The 19,495-nt window shown below is 57.7% G+C and overlaps 1 protein-coding gene across 1 annotated transcript in view; it reads right to left on the bottom strand.

Annotated features, from left to right (window-relative positions):
• Window positions 1-491: 491 nt before the first annotated feature.
• PRDM11 (PR/SET domain 11) overlaps window positions 492-19,495 on the bottom strand; it is a 51,793-nt gene continuing 32,789 nt past the window's right edge. Inside the window, exons 6-8 of the mRNA XM_075545840.1 lie at window positions 15,650-15,837; window positions 10,647-11,273; window positions 492-9,441 (exon numbers count right to left, since the gene is read on the bottom strand). Of these exons, the coding sequence (XP_075401955.1) occupies window positions 7,277-9,441; window positions 10,647-11,273; window positions 15,650-15,837 (2,980 nt within the window). The 3' untranslated portion in view covers window positions 492-7,276. The remainder of the gene's footprint in view (window positions 9,442-10,646; window positions 11,274-15,649; window positions 15,838-19,495) is intronic.

The following is a 19,495-nucleotide window of genomic DNA, read 5'->3' on the forward strand; positions in this document are numbered from 1 at the left end:
TTCTCATTCCTTAGCGGGAAAACACCACCCAGCTTCTCTCTTCGCCAATTTGGGCAGTGCATCTCCAGATCGCCTGCCGGGGAAACACCCCTGCCCACAGGCAGGCAAGGCAGTTGGCAGGAGCCCGCGTTTCCTCCAGGAGGCTCCTGTGGGAACAACACACCTGAGGACTGACATATTGATGCCTGGCAGGTGGACAGGGACAGACCAGTGACCTGCTGGGAGGGAATGATAACAGAGTGTAGGGAAGGGTAAGCCTAACAGGAAGAAGCTAACATGGCAGCTTCCTGTTTCCTTCCATGCTGGCTCTAGGCAGGCTCCTGGTTGGGGGGTGGGGGGGGTGAGTGGGGGTGCTACTGCAGGCCTGGCTGGGGAGTCCAATCTGAGCACTGAGCACCGGGCTAGGGCTGCAAGAGAGAAGGAGGCAGGGCTGTGGCCTTGGTGAGTAAATTTAAATGCTTTTATTAACAATCTTTCTTACATGACCAGGATAATATAACAAAAGGAAAGTTTGGGCGCAGGATATAAACCCAACATAGCTCTATTTGTATCCAGTGTTCTAGGCCCCCTCACACAGGTACTATAAAGCAGAGTCTACAAAGTGATGTGGAGAGTCTTCTTGTTTTAAAGAAAGAAACAAAGTATTAACATACAACCATGTATAACAGAGGCCGGGGCTCCCCCAGCCCCACTCTATGTTTCCTTGGTGACTGACATGGACCGGTACAGCAGCGTGGGGGTGGAGGGGAGAGAGAACGGGGCTGGCGGCGACCCAGCAATCTGGACAGACTGCTGCTCCTCCCGACAGGTAGAAGGGAAGGCTGCAGGGTGGCCAGGGCAGGGCAGCCTGACCTTCGTCCTTCGTGAGCAGTGTGGTCACTGGTCACTACCCTCCTCTGGATGGAGGGCTGGGTCATCCTGAGGCCCCAGGGTGTGCTCTCTCTGAGGTACAGTGCATTGTGGGATTGCTACCCAGGGATGCCCATCCCCTGCCCGTGGGTCTGACCCACCACCTTGGCCGGGCCTGGTCCCTCTTGAGCCAGGCATGGAGGGTTTATCTGAGAGCTGGCTGGCCATGAGCTGCAGCTCAAAGAACCAGGCAGATGTAGAGGGGCAGGGAGGTGGGCACAGCCAGAACAGATTCAGGCCCCCAACTCCTGGTTGTGGGGGCGGGTCTTCTGGCGACTGAGGTACTTGGTAGGATGCTGAGGAGGAGTGGGGTGGGGATGAGGGTCTCAGGAGGCCTTGAGGGGTGGGAAACCGGTGCCTAGCAGAGCCAGAGGCCAAAGACCGGCTTGGACAGCAGATAAGTCACTGTCCCCCAGGTCCCTGCCAGGCCCTCCACCCCACCTCCAGGGGGAGGGACTGAGAAAAACTTGAGGCATGGGCTTCTGACCCACCCCCTCCCCGGTGGCATAAGCCCTCTGTCATGCTGCCAGCAGCCACTGTGCCCGGCTGCCCACCCTTGTCCCCTGAGGCCTGCTCATAGGCTCAGAGTGGACACTGGGGGTAGGTAGTCTTGCGAAGTGGAGGTGGGCGGGTACAGGGCGTCGTGGCCCAGCCTGGAGTCACTGAATCAGAACAGTGTATGTGAACTAAACCTGCCGGGAACGTGGGGCTGGGTGGGTCCCCCTGGCCTCCGAGCAGGAGAGCAGGGAGAAGCCATATCCTGAGAACAGCCGGCGGGAGCGGCTGTGTAAAGCGGGCAGGGCCGGAGCCCTGCGTCTGACCTGGAGTTGGCGGTTCAACTAGTGAGTGTGTGAGGTTTCTCTCTTACCCCCCTCGGGGAGCTGGAGCCCCTGCCCCATCCACATAAGCCTCTAGGTGACTGGCTGCCTGACGTGGCTCCAACCTCTAAGAAGCCCTGGTGGCTCAGTGGTTAAAATGTTCAGCTGTTCACTGAAAGGTTGGCGGTTCGAACCCAGCAGCAGCCTCAGGGGAGAGAGGTGGCAGTTGGCTTCTGTAAATATGACAGCATTGGACACGCTAGCAGTTCTGCTCTGCTCTACAAGGTCACTAAGTGCCGGAATGGGCTCCAGGGGAGGATCTACCCCAAGCCTGCCAGGAGGATGGGGCAGTGAGTGGTTGAGAGAGTGGGTGTGGGAGGTCGGGATGTTGAACTTCAGAGGTGCAGCCTGGAGAAGGCAGCAGCCTCAGCCTAGCGAGGAGGGGCGGCATCTCCCAGGATCCCCCTTCCTATTGCCAGTCTCTGTTCCTTCCCCAGGAGGCTGTGCAGCTGCTCCTCCCCGACGCAGAGACCACGCCCTACCGCCTAGCAGTAGGCTTTCAAGGGGATGCTGGGGGCACTTAAGCTGGGGCCCGGGAGGTTTCTCCTTTCAAACACAGACCAAGCCTGGGAAAGGCGAGAAAGTGCATGAGAGGGGTCTGGGGCTCAGATGTCCTCGGCGGTACTCTGTAGGGAGCCCATTCCCAGCTTGCCCTGCCTGTTGAGTTCCGTTCCCCCACCCGGACCCCAGCCCCTCCGCACACAGGGCGCCAGGCGGTCCCTCCACGCTCCCCGTTCTATAGACTCTATTTTTAGATCTATTTAAAACATAGAAATGTATAAATATATAGGATATTATTTATAGATATATAGACGTGATTTCATCTCTTACTCTGTGTGTATACGTACTATATCCATATATACAATATATAGGCGGTTGCATCTGTATTCTAGGATGCATGTGCCCTGCTTTTCCACACCCTCGCTCCTAGGGAGACTAGATTGCATAGGTATTTCTCGGGCCATACCACTTGGAGGGACGAGGGGAGTGCCTGATGTTAGAAGAGGGCTGTACCATTTTACTCCCCGGAGGGACTTTGTTTCCTGTCTCTGCCTACTCCGCAAAGGCTGCCTCAAAGGTTCCTTACCACACTGCATGGTGGGCAGCTCTGCCCGCTCAGCTCAAATAAACGGACGGGCATGGACAGGGGAGGAACTGTCCTCCAAGCGTGTCTCCCGCCAGATCTCCCTCCTGAGGGTCTGACCTGGGCCGAGGACATAGCATCACCCCTTCTCTCCCTTGGGGAGGTCAGGCTGGCTTCTGCAACAAAGGCATTGCTCCAAGCTCCCGAGCCTTTCCTGCTCCTCCGGCCTGACTCCCTTGGCCTGACTGGGTTGAACCCCGGAAGGGTCAAAAGTGCAGCTCAGCCCCTTCAGCCCAAACCGGTGTTTTGCAACCAAGAGAAAAGTTTCCGTGAAGCCTTTTGGGTAGAAACCAAGCCAGACCGTAGCCCCAACCAGATCTGGGAGTAGAATTCCCATTTCCAGTGCGGGTGGGAGAGTAACAGAAGGGGACAGATTCTAGCAGGCAGAAGTGCTAGTTCAGCCCCCTCAGGCTCCAGGTGGCTTGCTAAGAAGCTGCCGGCCCTAGAGCCCGGGCAGGGTCCTATGTACAATGCAGCCCACCCCAGCCTCCCCACTGTCACTTCCCGACTTCTCCATGGGTCCCCCCAGTTCCTCCCTCTTGACATCACTACCAGACGAAAGGGGAGGCCTCACCAACTCCCTAAACCATGGTAAGCTCCTTCCTCCGAATAGCAGGGTTGACATCAACAAGTCAGGGGAAGGGGGCTCAGCCAAACACCTCGATGTGGAGGCATGGAGCAGGAGCTGGGGTCAGAGGACTCCCTGTCCCGCCAAAGTGAGACCAACTCAGAGCCCAGAGCTGCAGCCAGCTCTCTGGGCATCCCGCTCTCATTCCCAAGTGAGGATGGGGAACAAGGACCAGCCTGGGAGCGTTGGCTTTTGGGATTTGGGGCTGGCGAAACTGTAGTTGGGGCTGGGCTGTCTGCTCATTGCAGGCGGCAATGGAAGTACCCACAGACCCACTAGGGAGGAGCTGGGGGGGGTTTCCATCATAGGGGTTCCTGGATCTGGTTGGCACATTTGGCCGGATGCCTGAGCCTCCAAGTGCCTCTCACTTCTTAGCCCTTCCATGAGGCAAAGAGGTGCCCTCATCCGTGGGCCCAAGGAAGCTAGCGCTCAGGCCTAGAGACACAGCTACGCAGAAGGCCAAGCCTACGGCTGGTGACATTCCTAAGCCAGCGAGTGGACTTCGGGTTCTGCTTCATCAGAACCAACCACACACCCAGGAAGCACAGGTGGCCCCAGTCTGTCTCCCCGTCCAAAGGGGATAAGGCTCCCCATGCTCCCAAGAGTCCCATCGACCCCAGAGTCCTTTTCAAGGAGGCAGGAGACAGAGCTCTTGGGAAGTCACGTGCAGAACGCACAGAACAGAGCTCTGAGCTTCTGGGGCGGCACCCACCAAGAGGAGAGAGGGGATGCTGTGGAAATCATAGTGGCTTGGCACCCAAATGGTTCCCTGGTGACTCCTGGCCCCAAGGCAAAATGGCCCAGTCAGCTGTGCTTCCAGGCCTCCTGGCTGAAGTCGGCAGAAGCCAAGAGCACTCAGAGCCTGAGGTGCCCCTGTCAAGCTCCTAGGTACCTCCTCACCCCCCACAAGGGCGCAGCCTCTCCACAGCCTGGAGGCTGGCTCGAGGGGCATCTGGCCCGCAGACACAAGCCTCTAGCGGCAGCTCATTCTTCTCGGTCCAGGGCCAGGTCACCTTCTCCTAGCCTTTGACGCTGGCATTGGCCCTAGGACTTCTCCCCGCTCTAGACAGAGGTTTGGACTGACCATAGCGATGGTCTCTTGAGAGGAAACAGGGTCCTAAACAGAAGCATCTGAAGAGCCTCAGGCTCACAGCTCTCTAGAGGGTCCTTGAGGGGCCCAGTGGGGTGTGCGGGGAGGAGCAGAGGGTACAAGGACATGGCATAAGGCTACTGCTAGTTAGAAGACAGGCTTCCACCCTCTTGCTTCTGGCCTAGGGCCCACCTTGCCTGCCAGCTCTGCCGCTCCTCCCCGCCTCTAAATTCCTGCTCATCCTCAGTGCAAGCGTCCACAGACTCAGTCCCCTGGGTGGGTGGGGGGTGATGAAGTCCAGGAGGGAGAGGTGGGAACTTGTGCTTGGCACTGATACCCCACGTGATCACAGTTCTGCATTAACCTGGATGAGAGGGGCGCTGGACAGGGGCCACCAGCTTCGAGTGGGAAAGGAGAGCTAGGCTAGGGGGAGGGGGAGTAGGGGAGGTTCCAGAAAGCAGCTTGGGGTCTTTTGTAGCTAGTTCCTGCTGACTTTCTCCTTGCGGGGGGGAGGGGGGGAGGGGGAGTGGGGGGGTTGACATGCAGCTGGGGTCAGGTGGGGGAAAAGCCACCAGACAAGGGTGCATGGATTTGATGAAGAAGGCAGCATATGAGGCCTGGCAGTGGGACCATCAGAGGAAAGCAGTTTGTCGTTAACATGCTACATCACTGTGTAAAACAAACCAAAAAAAATTTTTTTTCAAAAAATAATATATAATATATATATTTATATAATGAAAAGCTATTGACTAGCAGCAGTGATTCTAAAGTTATCTTAGCACCAAGACCAGTGGGGTGGAGGGGAGGGATCCGTGGAGGGTGGGTGGGGTGGAGATCACAGCGGGACAGAGGAGGAGGGACCCAGTCCATGGAGCTGACCTCTCCCTAACGGTTCTCGACAATGGACAAGGCCTCTGGGCCCAGATCAACCGACGAGAGAGGGAGCCAGCCCAGTTCCAGCAAGTTGGGCCGCTGGGCGACGCCAGCAGAACTGAGCATGGTCTCCAACGCAGACCTTCCTCCCCCCTCCAGAGCCTGTCTCCATGTTCCACAATGTCTGCACAGAAAAGATGCATAGACCAAGTGTAGAAACAGGAACAGTGTTGGTTTCATTAACAGCTCACGCACATGCGTGTGTGTGTGTGTGTGTTTAAAACTCCCCTGCGAGGTATACTGGTAGACAGATGAAATAAAGAGTGCTGAGCATACTCCTTTAAAGTGCTACTTGCCCCAGGGAGCAGGCAAGTAGCTATTTCTAAAGCTTATATCATGGTTTTGTGTCTGGGTATGTGTGTGTGTGTGTGTGTAAGTTCATGCCTTGAAAGTCCCCTTTGACCTGTCTTGCTTTTTAAATTTCTGTCCTTTAGGACATCTCTACCCTGTTCAACACAAGAAGCCTGTGCTCCCGGGCACAATCACGCCGTACCTAGCTTCTAGAACCTTCTTGACAGGCTGCAGACTGTGTCGTTGGCCTCTACGAGCTAGAGACTCTCACTTCAGGGACACATCACCCCAGTCCCAGCTTGCTGGGATACCTGCCTATCCCGGAAGGATCGCAGGCCACCTCTCGATTACTGAAGGAAACATGACCACCCCCCAACATAGGATATGATTATAAAGATAGAATATAAATAAGTCATGTAAATTGAGTATATACTCCGCATCTAAACTTTTTTCTTTTTCTTTTTTTTTAAGCCCCAAATCACTGTGCTCTTGGGAGCTGGGTTTCTTGGCTCTTCATGTCCCCAACAGGCCTAGGTCTCCCCACTCCCAACCCCATCTCATCCCATCCCCCCCCAAAAAAAGAACGGACAGAAGCAAACCAAAACGGGAATGCACGAAGCTCACTCCTTTCTCCTCCCCCGACGGGGGGTTTCCAGCTCAGCACATTAGCAAATCAGCCTTCGGTATCACAGGTTCTATGTGGGGGGGGGGGCGGGAAGGAGGGGACTGACCACCTAAGGAGGGGAGAGGGGACCGAGTCGGGAGTGATGGAGTCACAGTTTGGCCAAGAGTCATTTCTAAGACAGAGAAGGGACCCTGGCTAGAATAAGACGAAGACTTTCTCCAGCTGAACATCCCACCCAGCCAGGCCACCTACCCTGACCCCCAGCAGAGAGCTGATGGAGCTCCATCACATGGCTGGTGGAGAGGCCAAGAGGTACGTCCTCCACTGCCATGAAACCAGACGGCCAAACCAAAGGCAAGAATATCACCACCACCACCACCCCGCACGTCCACAGGAACCAAGAGCCACTACAGAGAGGTGACCACAGACGCCCACCGTGTTAGCTGATTCGGCGGTCGCTTGGCTGCCAGGTGGGGATGCTTGAGTGGCCCCAGCAAGTGCTTCCGTGAGCCGACACCTGCGGCACCTGTGTCACAGATGCCTGGATGTGTGGACGGGAGCCAGCTTCCACGTCCTTCCTTTCTGAAAGCTCCCAGTTGCATGGGCGGGTGTGAACCGCCTCGCTGTTTAAAAATAATTTTCAGTGGGGATGTGTACGTGTGCGTCGATATCTGTATAGGTCTCTATATAATATTTATATTTATAGAATATATCAAAGCTTAGGAGTGTAGGTTAAAAAAAATACTCAGCAGACCCTGGGGCACTCTGCCCGTGCGCCCTAGATGTCGGGGTAGAACTCGGCGCCCTGGTCCGCGGCCTGGAGCACCGGCTTCGGCTCCAGGACGGTCATCCTGCTGAGGACCTCAGTGGAGAGCGTGTAGCTGTTGCCGGACTTCTCCTCGAACCAGCTGTCCAAGGCTCGCTTGGCGTCGAAGCTGGCGATGGGCGGCCCGTTGACGGCAATGGTCAGCAGGTCGCTGAGCTGCTCCAGGGTCAGGCGGGAGCGGTGGTGTTTGCGCACCCGCTGGAGGGCGCTCCGGCCCTTCTCGCAGCAGGCGGTGGACGTGGGGAGGACTTTCAAGACCTGTGTGATCTTGTTCAGGATCGGAAACCTCTGCCTGTATTTGCAGATGTGGCCGATCAGGTCCTTGAAACCGTTTTTGGTGTAGTAATCCGCCTTGAGTTCCCCCCACTCCATGAGCAGGCTCCCCCGGGGATCCAGCCCCTCCCGGCACACATCCCGGGAAAAGGCAGGAATGGCCTGCAAGTGGTCGAGGATCTGGACCACGTCCTCCCTGCCATAACTCACGAGCTCCTCGCTGCTTCTGGGCCAGGCAGTCAGGTCGAACACCTGGCAGGCCTTCACGAAGACCCGGCTGCGGGAGTCGAAGCGCTGGGCCAGGATCACCTGGGTCTTCTGGCAGATCTTCTCCCGGATGGACTGGAACTTGGCCTCGGCCACCCGCAGGTTCTTGGTGGCGATGCCGTTGAAGCTCTCGCGGAAGTTCTCCTCGAACTCCTGCAGATACTCGCCCGGGGAGTCGGCCAGCCGGCTGACCTCCTGGATGGCCTCCTCGATCCTGTCGTCCACCTGGGACACCAGCAGGTACTCGCCCTGGAAGACGTAGGCCAGGCGGGAGAGCACGGCGGTCACGTCCAGCAGGAAGTAGATGAGCTTGATGGACTGGTAGTCCATGAGGAACTGCAGCAGGGCCAGGGCGATGGCCGAGGCGTCCGCCCGCTGCGTCTGGCTGCTGATGTCCCTGAGGTGGGCCACCACCTCCAGGTAGTCCTTGATAAGGGCGTTGAGGACATTCTGCTCACCAATGATCCACTTCACGGCCCGGATGTCCCCCAGGAACTCGGTCTCCTCGCAGAGGGTGGAGGCGGTGGCACGCAGCTCTCCCAGCAGGCGGGGCGAGTAACGGTAGAAGCTCAGCAGCTGTTTCAGGTTGTTCTCCAGCTCCTCCAGGCAGGGCAGCTCCTTCCCGCTGATGGCGTCCAGCACCTCCAGGTGAGGCCGGTGCACCATGAAGGGCAGGCACAGCAGCCAGGGCAGCGTCTTGCGGATGGTCATGAACAGGCTGGCGCGCAGGCCGGCCGTGACATGGGCCCCATCCACGCCCAGGCCGACGGTGGGCTTCTCGTCCTGCAGGCGGATGCCCAGCGTGGAGAAGGCTCGGTCGAGCGCCTGCAGGTAGCTCTCCGAGCCGGAGAAGCCCAGCTCCTGCAGGGACAGGAACTCGGTGGCCGGCGGCCCGTCGCTGCTCGTGTACTGCACATAGACGGCCACGGTGTCGGCCAGCAGGTCCTCGCTCTGGCCGTCCAGGATGATGCTGAGACAGGGCGATTGGCGCAGGCGCTCCACCAGGTCTTCCCGCAGCGCCCGGGCGATGTGGTGGGTGAGGATCTGACAGTCGCCCTCGTTCATGTACTGGTCGACCACCTTGAGTTCGCACTTCCTCAGCAGCTCGGCCAGGGGCCGGAAGTCCAGGTAGGGCCTGCCCTCGAGGGCCAGGTGGTAGGCGGTGTTGAAGAGCAGCGTCATGTTGCGGCACATCTCCTCGGTCTTCTCGGGGTGCATGCGCAGCTTGTAGAGCTGCAGGCACTTCTTGTGCAGGTTGCTCTGGCTGTGTAGCTTGATGGTGTGGATCTTGAACTGCTTGGAGCCGATGATGAACGCCGACGTCCGGGAGGACTGCACCGTGTACTGCCGGCACACATGGCACCACATCTCGTTGAGCGTCGGCGAGTAGCGCAGGAACCAGAACTTCTTCAGCCACTCCTGCTTGAAGCGCCGGATCCTGCGGCCGCCGGCCGCGGACAGCTTGGAGGGCTCATCGGCCGACGCCAGCAGGTCGTTGGAGACGGATTCGTCGGCCGAGTCTACCTCCTGGTCCTCGTCCTCCGTGATGGCGGGCCCCGATACCATGCTCTCCGAGGCTGCAAGACAGAGGGGAGAGAGGGGGCGTTGACACCGGTGGGAGGCAACGGGGGTGGGGGACGCTGCCCGTAAAAGGAGAAGAAGCCCTGCCCAATGTGGTAGGGGCCACGCGGTGCAGGGCAGACGTGACTCTCTCGAGCAGGCGGGATCTCAGCTGAGCCTTTGGTTACAAGCACCATGCGCTAGACACATGGTGATGGGGGGGGGGCCTCTTCTTCGTGGACCGCCCACAGAGGCCACACACTGTGCTCCAGGCTGCCTGTCTCCCCACCCCCACTCAAGGAGCTCAAGGGAGGGAAATGCTCCATGCCAACCCGACGGCACCGGCGAGGATTGCAGACCTGGTGGTAAAATGCAGGCATGTCAAACATGGAAAAGGCAGGCATCGGAGTCCCAGGATGCCCTGGACCTCACCACCCTTGTAGTGGGTGGGTGGTTGGCGGGGAGGCAGGCTACCCTTGAAATGAGCACAGCGCTGGCATGCTAGTTCAGGATCAAAATGCAGCAGAGGGGAGCACTCTGAACCTCGGCTGCGCCTCCTCCTGGACCCGGAGGAGCTGCGGCTAAAGGAGGAGGGTGGCAGGGTGACTGAAGCTTAGCAGGAGCGAAGTTCTCACAGTGTCTCTGCTTGCTGCTCTGTTCAGAGAGCGCCAAGCCGCCATCGCAGGGGCAAACGCATGCAGCGAAAGGCTCTGGGTTCTCTGCCTCTCCTTAGCCTCGCTCCCCACCCCCATCCTTCTAGCACTCTGGGGGAACGGGACCGTGTGGCATCGGGCAGCAAGTCGGGAAGAGAGGGGTTGGCGGCATTCCTAGACTGCGCACAGAGAGGTCCAGTGAGTTCCCCAACAAGACACCCTGCGTGCACTCTGTGTGGGGTTGGAGGGAGGGCGGGAGGGAGAGATGACCCATCGGGCTCGGGGGTGAACCACCACTAGGACCACCCAGAAAGGCAGCGGGTCAAGAAGACAGCACACACCCTTCCTGCAGCGCAACGTCCTTTATTGGCGAGGGGGGTACATGGGCGACCATGGAGCATCCCACTGCAGCCATGCCAGAGGCACTCGGGGCTGGAGGGGGGAGGGGGGCTGCGACCGGTGTCCACCTCCATGTTACACGACTCCAGCCTCCCCCGAGGTAGCTCCGACAGAGAATGTTAGGCCACCTTCCACACTGCCCTCTGACAAGAAGCTCATCCAGAACTTACCTGCTGGGTCTGAGAATTCTGGGAACTCCAGTACCTGGGGTGGCAATACGGGGGGCTCTGGGAGCTTCCGGGACTTAAGCATGTCTAGTTCTGCCTGGAGTTCCCGCACCTTCTTCTTGAGGCGGATACAGTTGGGGCAGAAGGAGGTGGTCGGGAGCTCCTGAGGGTCAGACGCCAGGGAGGCCTCGGCGGGACTGTCAGCCTTGAATGATGAGGGTTCCTCCTCTTCATCCCCCAGGGGGCCTGGTTCCTTGCAAGCCCCCTGGGGGAGCTTCCAGGCCCCTTCCCCCTGGGTCCGGCTGACGGTCTGCGCGCCATGGGACACGGTTGATGCACACCGACGGTAGGCATCGTCCTGGTACTTGGGAACTTTCCGGATGACCAAGGAGGTGCTCAGGGCCAATTGGTGGGCTTCGACCTTGGCCGATTCTAAGGAGGCCTCCAGCACATCCTTGAAGATGAGGTCAATTTTCTTCTTCTTGGCCTGGGGGGGCGTGTCCCCTTCGTCAAAAGCACGCTTGTAGGGGCTCTTGCCCTGTCTCAACATGGGGAGCTGCATGGAGCCCCTCAGGTCTTCTGGGGTATCCAGAGCCTGCTCAGATTTCTCCCTCTGCAATCTCTTCTCTCCTAGGAAGGAAAACCAGGGTATGAGGAAGTGGGGAAACCCCCAAACCGACAGCCAACACAGCAAACCTCCTCTCGGAAAGCCGCTCCACATACCCCTTTGCGGTGGGCTGTGGGGCTGTTACCATAAGGGAGAGGGAGGGGTGGCCTGCCCAGAGGATCTAGGGAGCTAGAAGTGCAAGGCCCACAAAAGTGGACAGCACTGTTTCCCAGGAGGCGATTTCTACAGAGCCTTCAGTCTGTGTGCTCTACTCATGGACGCTCAGAGAATTCTCCCGAGGAGGGTCACTGGCGTTCGCTTCCAAGGGGCTTCCCATCCTGTGACCCGAGAGGACAAGGTTGCACCCCATCCAACCGGGTGCGACTTGGTGAAAGGTACACAGGAGACACCAGGAGTCCCACACCTGCCTCCCTGCTGGCCCAGAGACGGCCCGCGAGGGAAAAAGCCTGCCCTGGGAAACCCTGAGCTCGGCACTTACGGGGCACCCACTGATCCCGGAAGCGGGAGGGCAAGAGATGACAGGAGTATGAAAGGTTTCAGGATGGCAGGCTCCCACCCCGGTCCAAAGCCTTCCTCCAGGATAGCTGGGTTCCTCACCTGACCACAGATACTGTAGCTCTTTCTCACTACCATGAGGAGGACTTCAAACCTCTGGGCTCTGGGAGGTGCAGGCAGAAATGGCTTTAGCCTGACAAACCTCTGCAAACAGATGTCCCGATGCCCCCCCACGGAGGCAGAGGCATCTTTTCAGCCCCCTGCGGGTTCTCAGAAGCCCAGAAACCTCAAAGGGAGCTCAGATCAAGACCAGCGGCCCTGGGCGATGAGAGACCCAAGTGTCATGTGTGATCTGAATGCGTGTTGTAATCAGCATCTGATGGCTGCACCTGCTAAGTAAGGGCCTCTGCGTGAGGGCCAACCTCCCCGAGCAATCTCGACGTTTGTCCCATGCGGTGACGGGCCTTGGCTTCCCCCAGCGGGCACAAGGTGCTGGGCTCTGCTCCGTGCTTGACACCGGATTTCCAACACGGGACAACACACGGCTGCTTAGGGGTCAACCTCACCTTCAAAGCTCCCCCAACATCCGAGGGGCAGAAAGGGGAAGGAGGAAGGGCGCTTTCCAGCAGCATGAGCTGATCTTAACAGAGCACAGGCGACATTTTCCCATTCTGAATCTCTCCAGAGAAAGGGCCACCCTCTCCTTCTGCTGCTGACCAGGCAGGCAGGAGACAGCTGAGGTGCCTAAAGGAGCAGGGCAACCCCTCCCCAGGACTCCTCCTGCCCTCTGTTCCACAAGAAGGACTTCCAGACCTTCTAAAGGGAGTGGAGGGGCCTCTTTGGGCTCAAGACTTCCAGGAAAACCTACGGGCCAAAGAAGACCTTGGAACATTAAGAAATTGATCCCAAAGCCTCCAGGAAATATGAAAGGGGGGGCTGGTGCAGGGGGAGGGGGAAACAACCCAAACCTCACAAAATCGATGGAATGACAGACGTCTTCTGAATGGAAGGCCTGGGTGCTTGGAGCAGATGCGTGTACGAGAGCGGGCCCAAAGGGATAAGGTACGTTCTCGTCAGAGGGCAAGAGGAACACGCGGGTCCAGAGGATGCTGCTACTCAGTAAACTCTCAGACTCCGTGCCGGTGCTTTGTCAGGGCTCCCGCCGACGGTTACGAGGCCCCTCTTCCAGGTCAAACCGTGAGTGACTGGCTGTAGCAGTCTTTCTTATGGAGTGGCAGAGGCGTCCCGGGAAGGTGAGGGGCGAGGCGGTGCAGTCCACACCAGTGCCACCATCAGAGGGTGCCACCCAGTGGTGGGCACCATGTGTGCAATGTTTCTGCAGACACGCATTACGTTCTGTGGAAGCGGCCCTGTCGCCGTAATGGACAGACGGTGCTGCGTTGCTGTGAGCCCAGCCGACAGGAGGCTGTGTCCGCATGGCCAAGCCTCTGCGCTCGGTGATTTTCTGAGCCTTCTAGTGCATTCTGTCAACGTGGCCATTGCCTCCCTACTACAGGGACGCCGCGGTTCACGTGCCCCTGCCTGCATGCCCTGCGATCCTGTGTGATCGCTGCCATCTCTACAACCACCGTCTCGTGGCAGTGAGTGTTCGGAAAGCTACGTGTGTAAGATTTTTTTTTTCCTTTTTGAGAACGAATGTGGTCCCTAGTAATGTTGTAATTCAGTGTGGAAAGATTTTATAAAACGGTTTTGCTGTTAGTATTCGAACTTGGATCATCTAAGAGATAATACCACGTAGGCAACTTACTATGGGAGAAAGTAGAGCTAACGATGATTAAAACCAGTCACAAACCTTACTCGGGATTCTGTGTGGGCTGGTGCGGACACAGGTGCAGGTGGGCGCTGGCGGGTAGCTGAATGACATCATGAGTTGCTGGGCTGGGCGACAACAATCCTAGGGACGTCGCCGCAGAGCAGGACTGGCACACCAAACTACAGAACCACGAAAGTTCCCCGGAACCTGCCACAGCCACCAGCTACAGAGCCGTACCTCTCAAGACAACTGAATTCCATGACCTCTCCCAAGGGCTGGAGGCCAAGCCCACCCCAGCTCTGGCCCCACTCAGCCAGCTGTGGCTTTCCTGCCTGGTGCCCTTCTGCTGTGTCTGGCCAGAAACAGCACTCCCTCCTCCCGGCTCTTCCCATGGCTTCTTGCGTCTCCTTTTGAGTCTGACTGCTACACCTCCTTTGGCCCTGCCTGAAAGCTCACCCCCCCACCTCTGAGTATTTCCCCCTGGGATCAGGGCTTGTAGGGTGACAGCGTGGGTGCTCTGGGGAAGACGCTGGGCAGGGGACAAGAGGACATCACCAATCCTGAAAAAGTCAAGTGGACAACGGCCAGCGGATGAGACCTGGGCTCTCAGCTGTGACTCCTGTCGGCTTCCTTTGCGACGGGAGGTCTGATGGCTCTGGGGGTGTCTGGGCTGTCTTCATCCCTTCGTCCTCCCATTCATTCCGTGAGGGCGTGCTGCGTAGCCACCGTGGGCCAGATACGTCTTCGGAGGCCCTCCAGAGGACAAACGGGGACCAGGGCAGCCTCATGGTGGAAACATGCCAGCTCGAGCCCAACCTCCGAGTCACTGAGGGTGCCCACTGGGCTGCCTCTCACTGCCCAGCCAGCCACAGATACCTTTTACCATGCCAGGCTGCGCCTTCTGTGTCCACCGTCTGCTTGGTTCTCTTTTGTTTCTAAAGAGAGTGCAATGGCCAGGGGGCTCCACGCCCCTTCTCATCTCTCCACTCATATGCCAAGGGAGATTCCTTTCCAATGGGCAGTGCGATTGGGGACATGATATGCTGGGGCTTAGGCATTGGACTTTTGAGGGTTTGGAGGCAAGCGGACAACCAATGAAAGATGGCGGTGGACTGACCAGTTTGCCCAGCCAGGCAGAGCGTGAAGGGACATCACACTAAGGGACTGGGCAGTATGGGAACCCCAGGATGCCTTTAGATCTGTCTGAGCCAGCAGACCCCCGCCCACCAGGCTCCCAGTGCTCACCAGTCCATCTCCCGGCCACCTCCCACCTTCTTCACATAAATCGTTTTTGTGCCTCAGAGTACGGACAGCAGTGAGCAGACCGGGAGGGAGCAGGGAAGAGACCATGCTTTGTCTAGCAGGTGTTGTATCTGAGTCATTCATTACCATCGAATCAATTCTGACACATAGGGACCCTACAGGGTGGAGAAGAACCGCCCCAGTGAGTTTCTGAGGCTGTAACTCTCTATAGGAGCAGACAGCCTCATCTTTCTCCCAAGGAGCTGCCAAGAGGTTCAGACTGCCGACCTTGTGGTTACCAGCCCAACACGTGACCCAAAGATGTCACCAAGGCTCCCAGATCCCACAACAGCGAGCAGGCACTGAAGTCCAAGCAACATGGACTCGAGACCTAGCTGGGCACTTCCTCTCCTTACCACCCTGGGTGAGCCACTAGCCACTGGACCCCGAGGAGAATCCACACAGGGTCCTTAGAGGTACGCGTTTACCAGCGAGCACTGGCACCGGTCAAGGTGAGCATTGTTTTACGGGTGCCGTGTGCATCGCCCCACCTGGTCCTCACATCACACTCACGGTCCAGGTGCCACAATTGGATGATCACGTGGGCAAAGGCAGACAGCCTGCTGAGGGCCTGTGAGACCTGGTGTGACGGCCGCCATGATTCTGGGCGCCCCCAGACCACAGCAGTTTGTAGCACATTCCCATCAGCTGGCGTGGCGAGTAGGGGGTTGGGTTTGGTGGGACTCTGGCTTTGTCTCAGACCCTGCTGCTGTTTCCCCAGCACACGCGTGCACACACACACACACACACACACACACACACACACCACCCAGGGTGCGCCTCGGCTGGAGCTTGTTCAGCACGCACCTCGGGCCAGGTTGCGGTGGATGGTCTCCTGTGACATGCTGTGCAGGCGCTTCATGTAGTCCTGGCCGTACCAGACCCGCAGCCGCTCCCCGGGCCGGATGTCCCTGCATGCTCGGAAGTAGATGTGCTCGCTGTGTTGGAACGCCAGCAGGTTCTGCTCCCTCTCCTCTCGGCAGATGACCACATACCTGGGGGCGAGGGGGACAGGTGAGACCCGTGGGCCACCCTTTCCAGGCTGAGTGCCTGCCAGGGGCCAGACCCCATAGTGGGCACCCCCAGGTCCCTGGGCACCTGTCAAAGGTGGCAAAGCGGCGCTGCCCTGTCGAGGGAGCAGGCCACTTCCCCTGGGTCCCCACTGCCTGGGAGTGCAAGCGCATCTCTAAGCCGCTCAGGTTCCATGCGCTAGGTGTGAAGTGATACCTGAGCTACTGGGTTCACACCAAAGCCAGCTGCCTGTCAAGGTGGCACGCACACCTGGCCACCAGGGTATGCCCCGCCCGAGTGGGCCCATATGCAGATCTGCACTCCACGGGCTGCCAGGGGCTGGTTTTCCGGAAGCAGGTTGCCAGCCCTTTCTTCTGAGCACCTCTGGATGGAATCAAACCTCCCAGGGAGCAGCCAGATGCCTTAGCCGTTTGCTTACATCACCCTGAGACCCCCTCAAAACTCAATCTAACTCATGGTGACCCTGTAGGATGGGGTAGAACTGCCCCGGTGGGTTTCCTAGCCTGTAACTCTTTACAGGAGTCGAAAACCTCATCAACCTCCCACTGAGAGGGTCCTGGTTTCGAGCAGCTGTCCTTGCAGTTAACAGCCCGATGCGTAACCACTGTGCCACGGGGACCCTGGGTATAAAATGTGACACTGAAAATAAAGGAAACATTAAGGATTACTTCCCTCAGGCTCCACATTTCACTGTGGGGATCACCAGACACCACCAACTGACAAAGTCCAGCAGACATAACCCACAGGCCAAGGCTGCCCAAGAGGTCATGTACCAGATGCTTACCATCGAAACCACTCAAAGTCTGGGGTCTGGTGGGGACAGGAGAGGGCCGTAAGTCTACGGAAAGGTGGAAGCCACTTGCCGACAGACTAGTCATGTTTCTCATGGCCGAGAGTCGATCCCACGCGTGCCCACCCTGCAGGACGGAGCAGAGCTGCCCCTATGGGTTTCCAAGACGGTGACTCTCTGGGAGTAGAAAGCCTCGTCGTTCTCTCTCAGAGCGGCTAGGGGTTTTGAACTGCTGCCCTTAGGCTCACCAGCCCAACGCATCACCCACTACACCGCCAGGTCTCCGAGTCATGTTTGTTGTGGTGGTGAGGTGCTGTGGAGTCAGTTCCGACACACAGTGGCCCTGTGTGCAACAGAGCAAAACAACGCCCAATCCCCGGTCATCAGAAGACTTGTCTAGGATAGGATCGGGGAATTGGGCTCAGAGAGGTTAGCTCCCTGGCCCGAGATCACGCAGCTAATAAATAGAAGGAGAAGGCGAGGTCTCTGTTCTCCTGACACTGCGGGCATGCACAGCCCTGTGCAGCCAGCACGGCCAGACCCAGGCGGCCTTCAAAGTGCTCGCCATGTGCTGACTCGATGGCCCGCACCTGTTCTCCACGTTCTAAGGCCCACCTGATGCCATGGGTGAGACCCCGCTGCCGCTGGGCCCATCCCATGCCTTTGTGGGGCACCGAGGGCTGACTCTTTACAGAGCAGAGAGGGTCACTTTACGTCCTCCAAGTGGCTGGTGTGCTTGCACTGCTGACTTTGTGCTATTTGCCTGCCCCGCCGGGGCACCTCACCTGCCGCCTCCACCACCTCCAAAAAGCTAGGGGATGCCACGTTTGCCAACAGGTAGAGGTGGGCAGTTCGAAAGGGTAAGGAGAAATGACTTGGGGTCTCAGAGTTCTGCACTATGTGTAAGAAACAAGACGGCTGGAGTTCCCTTCTTCTACTCCATGCTGTGCATTGTGCCCAAAGCCAGGGGCGGAATGAAAGTCCGTGGCTGGCGTTGCCCGCATCACACCAGGGAAAACAGTAATTCCCAGGAAAACTCCCCACCGGAGAACGAACAGACACAGCGTCTTCGACAAAACCAGCAAAAGACGTCGGGTAACGTGTTCATGTTACAAACAACAACAAACTCACAGTCATTGAGTTGATTCTGACTTGTAGGGACTATAGGACAGGGCAGACCTGCCCCTGTGGACTGCAACTCTCTGTGGGAGTAGAAAGCCCCATTTTTCTCCTTTGAAGCAGCTGGTGGGCTGGAACTGCCAACCTCGCAGATCACAAGCCAACGTGTAACCGCTGTCTGACGGGCAGAGTGGTCTATGAATGACAACACTCCATGCGGGTGGGGGGGGGGAGTGAGAAAGACATCTCCTTATAGATGGGGCAGGATCTAGGGGCACAGCCCTTTGGGAACTAAATTGATGGCGTGTATCGCAGACAGGAGAATGTGCTACCAGGATTCAAACCTTCCATAGCTGGTGATCATTAGTCACAACCGTCCAGGGGCTAAAGCACATCGCTGTCCAATACCAGAGAAGACGGCGAAACAGATGTCGGAGTGCTGGAAGGCCGCAGTCACGGGAGAACATGTTTCCCAAGAGTCTTTAGTGACGAGGGAAAATGGAGCTGACATAAGGGACAGAGAGTGGGGGCACCGGGGCTGAGAGGCGCTTACACCATCGCCTGACCCGCAGCGCTGGAAACAGGCCTATGTAAACCACTTGAAGGAAACACCATGTCACATTCGCCATGACCACCCACGTCGCCTTTGTAAATATCCGTCCCTCCCAGGGGTTTTCTCATGCAGCAAGTGAGACTTGGTGAACAATTACCAATTAGCCAATCAACCCATCAAAGTAAAAGAAGACAAGATCAAGGTATAGAGGAGGGGGGAAAAAAACACCCTACACACATCGATCCCGGGGCCAGGAGGCAGCAGGAGCAGGGACAGATCGAAGCACATAGAAGACCCCTAAAGGCTGGGGTGGAGGGTCCCTTTGCCTCCAAGGGGTCTGTGCGGGGCCAGGGGTGACGGATCCTGTCTGGCCGGGTGATGAGAAAGGAGGAGGGGAGAATACACACGTGCTTTGGGCTTTGGCTCTTCTTCCCCCTGAGAGATGGGGTGACAGGTTCCCCACTGGGTAACCCACAAGGTTTCCGGTGCTTAGGTCCTCCCACCTTGCTTCCCTTCCCCTCCAGGATCTTAGCTCAGACACATCTGGGCCTTCATCAGCAACCAACGCAGCTGCTGGCATCCCTGAGCCGTGAAGACGAATCCATGGAGTCTGGCCATGGTGTCATCACCAAGAAGCAGAGGGAAAGGGAACCGAGACAACCGTCTGAACCACACGCCACCCCAGGGTTACCACTCTTCCAAACACCAAACTCAGGGCCATCACTCACAGTGATCCCACACGGCCGCGTAGAGCTGCCCTTGTGACTTTCTGAGGCGGTAACTCCTGACGGGAGGAAGCCCCGTCTTTCTCCGGGGACCGGTCCTACTTCCCCTTTAATATCGTGCACATTTGCCTCACTGGGGAATGATTAAACCGACCACGACTGGAAACGATGCGTCCTCACCATCACCTTCCCTCGCTGCATGGGCAGCTTTTAAGTCATCGAAAGGGACTCGAGCCTCTTCTTGCACTGAAGCCAGGCGAGGGCAATGGCCACAGAAAACCCCACTGCCATCGACTTGATCCCGACACGTAGGACAGAGTAGAATTGCTCACAGGTTTCTGAGGCTGGAAATCTGTATGGAAGCAGGCCGCCTCATCTTTTTCCTGCTGGTGGGTTTGAACCACTGGCCTTGAAATTAGCTGCCTAGTACTTGA

Source organism: Tenrec ecaudatus, chromosome 4 (assembly GCF_050624435.1).
Source record: "Tenrec ecaudatus isolate mTenEca1 chromosome 4, mTenEca1.hap1, whole genome shotgun sequence".
Taxonomy (NCBI): Eukaryota; Metazoa; Chordata; class Mammalia; order Afrosoricida; family Tenrecidae; genus Tenrec; species Tenrec ecaudatus.